This window comes from Elephantulus edwardii, unplaced genomic scaffold (assembly GCF_000299155.1).
Source record: "Elephantulus edwardii isolate Elephantulus edwardi_28Jun2011 unplaced genomic scaffold, EleEdw1.0 scaffold00282, whole genome shotgun sequence".
NCBI lineage: Eukaryota > Metazoa > Chordata > Mammalia > Macroscelidea > Macroscelididae > Elephantulus > Elephantulus edwardii.
The window spans coordinates 2,345,560-2,355,116 of NW_006400032.1; the positions used below are offsets into that span (position 1 = coordinate 2,345,560).

At 38.3% G+C, this 9,557-nt stretch overlaps 1 protein-coding gene across 1 annotated transcript in view; it reads left to right on the forward strand.

Annotated features, from left to right (window-relative positions):
- The window catches only part of CPQ (carboxypeptidase Q), a 500,522-nt gene extending 494,500 nt beyond the window's left edge, over nt 1-6,022 (forward strand). Inside the window, exon 7 of the mRNA XM_006900354.1 lies at nt 5,859-6,022. Coding sequence (XP_006900416.1) covers nt 5,859-6,022 — 164 coding nt within the window. The remainder of the gene's footprint in view (nt 1-5,858) is intronic.
- The last annotated feature ends 3,535 nt before the right edge of the window (nt 6,023-9,557 follow it).

The following is a 9,557-nucleotide window of genomic DNA, read 5'->3' on the forward strand; positions in this document are numbered from 1 at the left end:
TAAAGAATTTTTAAAAAGAGAAAGCATTTGACTGTGTGGATCATTATAAATTATGATTGAGAAAAGTGGGAGCTCCAGAACACTTAATTGTGCTCATGAGAAACCTGTTTATAAACCAAGAAACAGTCATTCCATCAAAACAATAGGAAACAAAATTATTTAAAATCAGGAAAGATCCAGAAGGGATCTGGACAGACAGGGTAATGGTGGCCGTAGTATAATGCATCAGCAGTGTATCCTTGCTCCATACCTATTCAATCTGTATGCTAAGCAAATAATTGGAAATGCTGAACTACATGAGGAACAGCCTGGTAATAAAGTCCTTAGGGAGTTGTGCTGCTAACCCAAAGGTGGTGACTTTCGCCTTATTTGAACTCACCATTGGTTCTACAAGAGAAAAATGAGCAATCTCCTCTTGTATGACATACAACCTCAGAAAACCCACTGGAGAGTCAATAATGGGTACATTCCAATGGAACCGCAATAAGAGAGTGAATGAGCGGGCCATATGAAGAAGATCATGGTATCAAGATAGGAGGAATATTCATTAACAACTTCTGTTATGGAGATGGCATAGCCTTGCTTGCAGAAAGTGAAGAAGACTTGAAGCATTTAATGCAGAATGTCAACTATTACAGCTTTCAATGTGGATTATATCTCAACATCAAGAATACAAAAATTCTCACTAGGCCAAAAGGCAACATTATGATGTATGGAGAAATATTTGAAGTGGTCAAGGATTCCATCTTACTTGGATTCACAATCAACACCTGTAGTTGTAGCAACAGTCAAAAAATATTGAGTTGGAAAAATGTAGTGCACCTCTTTCTTTTTTAATTAATTTCAATGAACATTTACAAAGATTTTGGATTTCCATTCATTCATTGTTGCACTTTTCTCCCCGCCCATGCCACCCCCCGCCCCAGTTCACTTTTCTCCTTGAAAGGCAAAAGAAAAACTCCTTCATTGGTAGACAATCCCCCCACACCCCTTCACCCCCATCCTGAGTATACTCCACTCTGCAACCCTCATTCCGAACTCTTAGGATAATCATAATGCCCTAAAATATATTACTTTTAAACTGTTCTCTCTCTCATCAGCTTCAATGCAGTATACATCATTTATCCAGTGATAGAAGACAGGTTTGTCAGTTTAAAGACTAAAATACATCTAACCTAAGCCATGACATTTTCAGTTGCTTCCTATGTATCTGAGAGTTGGTTAATGAGAAAGAATGGTGGACGAAGTATTGATGCTTTTGAATTGTGGTAATGGCATGAATATACCACGGACTACTAAAAGAACAAACAGATCTTATGGAGTCAGTACAGCTAGAGTGCTTCTTAGAGACTGGCATCGTGAAGTTCTTGTGTCACATACTTTGGTCATGTGTCCTTGGAAAAAGACATCTTGCTGGGAAAAGTAGAGGGTAATCAAAGAGAGGAAAACCTTCAGTGAGAAGGCTTGACACACTGATCATGACAGTGGACTTGAGCACGAAGGAGATTGTGAGAATGGTGCAAGATAAGGAAGGGTTCTGATCTGTTGTTCTTTGGGTTGATATGTGAGTCATAGTCAATTTGAGAGCACCTAAAAGCAACATTAATCAGGAGATTTGGAAAAGAGAATAAGAAGATGAAGCACAAGCTGGGAAGATTTAGTACCAAATATGACTAGTATCTCAAATATATTAAGAGCCCTTACAAATAAATTTAAAAAAGACAAACCAGGTGGGATTTTTTCCTTTTAAGACAAAAAAAGCCCCATAAATAAGCATTTCATATATGGTAAACATGCTCAGTCTCATTAATAATTCTAAAATTAAGACCATACATAAATGATATTATGTTGAATGAAAGAAATCAAACACAAAAGAAAAAATATTGCATGTTCTTAATTTTACAATGTGACATGACTACGTAAATAATCAGAGACTAATTTTAATTGGGGAGCTCAACCCCGAGATACATGGTTCAAACCCACCAGCTGCTCTGCAAGAGAAAGATGGGAAATCTCCATCCTTTTTATTTACTATATTTGAAAACCCACTGGAGTATCAACTGTGGGTGGTTCTGACTCAATAGTACCCAACAACAGCAATGTTCATTATTGGTTCCTAGTAATGAAGGTTAAGAAAACAAAATCTCTAGTCACTTTCTGTTTATAGTAATTAGAAAGGTGACATCTAATGTATGAAATTTGCATGTGATAGAATTGATGTCAATAAGTTACACTTAAAGAAAAGGAATGAATGGACAAATTCTAGGTTATGTATGATTTTTTTCTGACCCAGAAAAGGTGAGGCTACATTATACTAATTACATAACCAATCACTTCATTAAACTAGTTCTCTTGGTTTGAAGGCTTATGTCATGGTCTTGTGGGACAGTCAGTTAATTAATATTGTTGTTGTTGTTATGTGCCATTGAGTCGATTGCAACTCATAGTGGCCCTATGTACAAGAGCCCTAAATGCCATTCTATCCTGTGCCAACCTCGTCATCTCAAACACACTCATTCCCACCACTCCACTCACAGAATCGATCCATCTCATTGAGAGCCTTCCTCTCCTGTGCCGTCCCTCCACTCTCCCAAACATGATGTCCCTCTCCAAGGACCAGTCCCTCCTTGCAACATGCCCAAAGTATGTCAGACGAAGCTTCAGAATCCTTGACTCCAAGGAGCATTCCGACTTCACCCTCTCCAGGACAAAAAAAAAAAATTAATATTAAGATGTCATAAATCTTAAATCTTATGTTCTCTCAGTATGATGAGTAAAACCTAGAGTCCTGAAAGGTTACAAGTAGCCATCTAAGGTAGAAATTCTTCATTGCTATTCTACTGAAACAAAAAAGGAACCCAAGAATCTGATGGGACTAAACTATCAGACCAATTAACCACTGCCTCCACCTTGAATGCAGCAGATGGTACCTGACTACCACTACTGGCCATCCTTATCAGGAATACAATACATGAGAGGTTTTTTTCCTTTCTTTCTTTAAATAGAGACAATTATGAAGCATAACAAATTTTTAAGGGATCCAGACTTATCAGAACTTACTGAAACTGGCAGAATCTCAGACTATGGGCCTGAGTTGCAATTTAAGTCTTGAATTGAGATTATCTTTTGAAGTAACCTTTAAACTAAGTAAAAGTTTAGCTCAAATAGTAAATGTTGTCACCCTTGAGGTGTGTGTGTGTGCACGTGTGTGTCTGTGTACAGGGAGGTCACAAAGGCTCACAGTTATTTTAAGGCATAAATGAGAATGTTAGGGGACAGAGAGGTTTATGCAAATAGAAGTGAAACCAACATAACGGACAGAAGAAGAATATTAGCACAATGTGAATGAAGATTATAACTGATGCCACCAATCATCATGTCCATAAAGTGTAAAATGAGAATGAGTTTTTCTGGGTATATTTTGAGCAAAATATAAAATCAAGAAAACATTAAAACCATACTGAAATAACAGTGTAGATTAAAAGTTACTTTGGAAAACAATTTGGATTTGTCCAGTAAAGTTAAATACATATATACTCTGTTGTCCAACAGTTCAACTCCTACATGTACACAGTGGAGAACATTGATTGTTGTTACCAGCTGACATTGAATTGGCTCTGACTCAAGGTGGTGTTACACATGACATTAAAAAGACAACAAAAGAACGTTCACTTGTCCAGTGCCATCTTTGTGATGATTGGCGTGTTTGAGTGAATTGTTAAGGATATTTGTCGATGGTCATTTTCAGTGACCTATTTGATAGCCTTTTCTAGTGATTGGCCTTTCTTAATGAGATGTCCAAATGAAATGAGTCAAATTCTTGCCAATCTGACTTCTTAGAAGCATTCTGGCTGTATTTATTCTAAGACTGACGTGGTCACTGCATGGCGTAGTCCGAGGTGTATGGTCAATGTTCCTTAGCAACACCACAGTTTGAACACATCAATTCTTCCTTTGTCTTCCTTTTTCATTATCCAATTTCACATGCAACTGAAGCAATTAAAAAATAGCATAGCTTGGGATAGATGTAGTTTAGCCACCAAAGTAACATCTTTTTTTAAAAAACCTTAGAGTAATTATTGATAAAAGAATAAAACAGAAAGAAAACTGGAAAAAACTTAAATTTTCATTGTCAGGAGAATGGATCAATTAATAAACATAATGAAATAATAGAAAGCAATAAAAAAGGAAAATACTATAGCTGTACACAGTAAGAGAAACAAATCTCACATATGGTTGAGCAGAAAAAGTTGTAGAAATATGTCTGGAGCACAGGATTCAAATATTAAATGATAAATCATATATGTGTGGTATATGGTGAAGAAAAGCAAGAAGTAATTAACACACAACAGGGCAAAATAAAATAATGGCTTCTTCTGGAAGGAGGGATGAACCTACAAAATGAAGGATCACATAAAGCAACTTTCAAATATTGGTAGCATATTTCCTGGATTGAATTGTAAATATGTATCCACGATCACCATCCTTCATAAATACAAATGTATTATCCATAATATTTTGTATGTATACTATATGAAAGCTATATTACCAAGCCCAAGGTGGGTGATTTTCATCTGCGGCCCTCAAGCCTGGTTTAAATTGTTTTTTGTCAAACATCCTTCTATGTGGTATAGCACTGGTCTGTGCATTGCTGTACAGAGGGAACCCATGGTTTCTGTGATGCTAAACATTGTGACACTGATGTGCCAAATGTGATAATGGTTACCCATGTTAGACAGTGTTTGGTGGAGCTTCCCAATTAAAACAAGCTTGGAAGCAGCAATAGCATCCACTTCTGAAATGGCTTGCCTCCAGAAACTCTATGAACAGTGCTCAGGTCTTTCATTCATAGAATCTTTATGAGTCATCTATGACTCGGTGGCACCTAACAACAACAACAACAAAATGGTGTATTTTAAAATAAAATAAGAAGGAACCCAGGTGAGCCAGAGGCAATAGGGCTTCAACTGAAATCCCAGACATGACCTGTGTAGGTTCTAAAGGATAGGTAAGAAATGGGAAAGAATCCTGGAGGCTGATTCCTGACTGAAACTACTGAAAAGTGTCCCTCTTGAGAAAGTTTTTAGGTGGTACAGAAACTCCTCCTGGTGCCCTGGGAAGTGGGGAGGCTTTCATGACTGTGCAAAGTAAAGGAAATGAATATTTTAACAAAGGAATATTGACTCTCTTTTCTATCCAGGAATATAGAAAATTTGTACCCTTGTGAATAAAAATGATTCGATTTCATAAACACATAGAAAGCAGAGGCCTTCCAAATATCTACTTCAACAAGTGAAAGGTTCATTTTCCTCATATGACGTAACAGAAGTAGCGGATTCAGTAGGTTGGCAGTATTTCTTAATCCCAGCTCTTTTTGTCTGTTCATTCTGCCATTTTTCAGGGTGTGAGCTTTTGACCTCACACAACTCCAGATTTCTAATCAACAATAGAAGTCAGCACTGGGAGAGTCTTAATTTCTTCTGTCAGGAAAGTAAAGGCTTCTCCCACAGCTCACCCTCCATATCCTACTAGTAAGATGACGTCACATAGCCACTTGCTTTTGGAAGGGACGCTAAGAAAGTAATTCTTGGATAATTGTATTGTAAGTCCGAAGGCACATGGTTCAAATCCATCAGCTGCACTCTGGGAGACAGAGACAATCTCCTCCGAGGCAATTAACTCTGAAAACTCACCAGAGGGTCAGCTTTGGGTCGGTTCTGGCTCGACAGCACACCACACTAGCCACAGCAGATGAGGCAAGATTGAAGTGGGGAGGATGCTGGTGATTTCCTAACAGAAAGTAGCAGCATCTATAAAAGTTCTATATATACTAAGAATTCTTCCTCTTTTCTCTCCAGGCGCCAGTCTGCTTGACGACCTGTATAAATATTTCTTCTTCCATCACTCTCATGGAGACACTATGACAGTCATGGATCCAAAACAAATGAATGTTGCCACTGCTGTTTGGGCTGTTGTCTCTTATGTTGTTGCGGACATGGAAGAAATGCTGCCCAGGTCCTAACATGAGTAAGAAGAAGACATGCTCTTTCTTTCCAGTGAGGATGGCTGCATCTGTCTCTTCTTCACAGAACAGTGTTCAAACGTGTCTTTAAAGCATAACTCTTTCAGACTTTCTATTGGCGTCTGTCTTGACATTTTCTGAATTGTCTGTTTCTAAACTAGGATATTATTCCCATGCCCACTTGCAATCACCAAATGGTAGAAATCACAGTGGGGATATTTCTTTAACACCACCTGAGAAAATAATCTTTCTGCTTGGAAAGTAAACACTCAATAAATCTTTGGAAGGCCTCTGCTTTCTATGTATTTATGAAATCAAATACAATGACATCAATGTTTGTGTTTAATGTTTTCTATCAAAGGAGTAAAAGAGTCACACAACTGTCATATGATCTTAATTAAATGTGTGTAAGGATCTGACTTTCTAATTTGTACATGTTTCTATTATTTCCTTTCTTTAAATAGGATGCAGTCTTTTTAAACTAGTAGGGGGAAACCCCAGCAATCCGGGGGAAAAAATAAAGTATGCATAATCTAATTTCCATATTAAAGTTGAAGACCAAGTTTTGCTGTTAGACAAATGATAATGCCATTTTATATTTATTATTTAGCTATTTCCAACATCTTCATGAGTTAAAGGCTTATTCACCTTTTATTGATAGCAAGGTTGAGACATAGCTAAACTGACTAACTTCTCAGGATTAGAGTATAAATTCAGTACTCTCCACTCAAGGAGTCACCCTGAACTATAGCATCCTAACTTCTTTCAGCTCATAGCTAGTAGTGCAGTGGGTTTGGGAAGGCTGTAGATCACCCTGGAGACACTTGTCCCTCTCTCTCCCACAAGAGCCACTGGTAGATTTGAACCACCAGGGAGGTGCTACCTTTGAGTTAGCAATACAGTGCCCTACAGACTACACCAACAGAGCTCTCAGAAACACAGGAGATTTCCAAGCTCAGAAGAAATACTTACCTAGAGCTACCTGAGATAACATAGATTCATTGTGATGCATGCAAGACCAGAATCGTATTAGTGGTAGTGATGGTGGAGGGGGCCATGCCTAGAATGACAGAGGCAAGTGTTGAAGGGAGATGAGGCCAGAAGACACAAAACAGTGTGAACAGTCAAAAGAGTATGAGAAAAGGGCAGAGATGGATATTTCTTTCAGCTTTTGGCAAACAGTTCAGCACCAAGACTGTGAACAGCAACACAAAGCCTTTGCTGTGACACCTACAGTTCCATGTAGGTGAGAAGCGGCCATGCAGCATGACTGCAGAAAGAGCTCCCAACCTGGGCCACCTAAGAAATAAGTGAAGGAGACACTATAAAACAAAATCAACTGCAAACTCTAGATATAAAAGAATCACTATGATACTGTAATGAATAAATTCTCTTTGGGGCTCATCAACAGATACAATAAACCTGAAGAAGGAATCAATGAATTTGAAGATAGATTAATAAAATTTTTGCAAGTGTCAAACCTAAAAGTAAAGTGGAGATATAAACAAAAGAAAATAGAGAATCATAGACCCAAGAATTGTGATATAATATCAAGTCGTCTCATTTATGTATAATTGGAATAACAGGAGACAAACATCAATTTTGTTAATGATTGTAATTAAAATGATTGAAGGAAATAGTTGAGACATTAATTTCTGCAGCAGTATCTGAGTAGTATTTTGTTTTCCAGTGAAAACACTTCAGAAACTAAAATTTCTAGATGCCGTTGTTGATATGTGCCATAGAGTTTCCTGCAACTCATAGCAACCCTATATATAACAGCCCCAAACCCTGCTCTATCCTGTGCCAATCTTACTGTCTCTGGCACACCTACCCTCATACTTTTTAAAATATATTAATACCTTGGTTTTAAAAGTAAAGATAATTTAGACCAAAAAATTTAAAAAATCAACCCAATAACCCCAACCCTAACAACACTCACAAAAATAAAATAATAAAAACTAATTGAAGACCAAATTTGAGAGAAATGCAAAATGTTAAGTCAACATTCTCTGGGCAAATCTGTACAATTTGGTTAACTTAAAGTATTTATCATATTTTATGCATATAATGTGTGCTTTCTATATCCTTTTATCAACAGCACCTTCCCCACTTTTCATAAACACAATAAAGTCATATTTTTATGTATGTAAAACAAACATACAGCCATGTAGATTATTTGAATGAAAATTGGCTACATAGCAATGTAGGGCCCAAGAGTCTAAATAAAGCCAAGGGTCTTCCCAAACTAGAGCTATTAGAGAACCCCCCCATAGGGAGCTCTGGTGGCCTCAAGGTAAGGAACTGCATTACCAGCCCAAAGGCGCATGGTTTGATTCCACAGGGGAAAATGGACAGTCTCCTTTCATGTGATTTACTGTCTCTGAAGACTTACTTGTAGGTCAACTAAGAATTGGCTTCAACTCTACAGCACGTAATAACAACAGTGCCGTTGAGTCACCTGCAACTCATAGCGACCCTATGAACAAGAGCTCAGAACCTTGTCCTATCCTGAACCAGTCTTACTGGCTATGATCTACCTAAACCCCATTATCCTAGTTACTGTGTCAATCCATCTCATCCAGGGTCCTTCCCTCTTGTGCTATGCCTCCACCCTTCTAAGCATGATGTCCTTCTCCAAGGACTGGTCATTCCTGACCACATGTCCAAAATATGTGAGACAGAGCTTCTAAGGGGCAACTTGATTTCACCCTTTTCAGGACAAACTTGTTCCCGCTCTTGGCAGTTCATGGAATGTTCAACACTCTTCTCCAGGACAACGACTCAAAGGCATTAATTCTTCTTCTGACTTCCTTAGTCATTGTCCAGTTCTCTGATGCATAGCAAGCAATTGCAAATACCATGGCTTGCCTCAGGTGCACCTTAGTCTCCAGGCAGCCATCATTGCTCTTTAGCACTCTGAGAGGTCCTTGACACGAGATTTTTTTCAATGCAACTCTTCTTTTCATTTCCTGACTGCTGATGCCAAGAGTGCTGATGGTAGAACTGAGCATCCTGAAATTGTTAACAAACTCAGTCTCTTTCCACCTATCAAAGCACTGCCAATTGGCCCAGTGGTGAGAATCTTGGTCCTCTTGATCTTGAGCTTCAATAAATATTGAAGCCTACAGTCCTTGATATTCTGCAGCAAATACTTCAAGGCCTCCTTATTTTTGGCAAACAAGGTTGTGTCATCTGCTTAATGCAGGTGGTTGATGAGTCTTCCTCCAATCCTAATGCCACATTCTTCCTCATAAAGCCCAGCTTCCTGAATGATCTGTTTCACATATACATGGAAATGGTATAGAGATGCATTGCATCCCTAACTCACTCCTTTCTTGTTTTTGAACCATGCAGTGTTTCCTGACTCTGTTTGACTGCTTCCTGGTCCATGTATAGATTACACATGAGCACAATCAGGGGTATGGAATTCCCATGATTCTCAGTGCTAGCCACAGTTTGCTGTGATAATGTTGGGATCTCCCAGGGATCTCTATACAGTGGTGAGCTGGGGATAACAACAAGGAATGCAAGG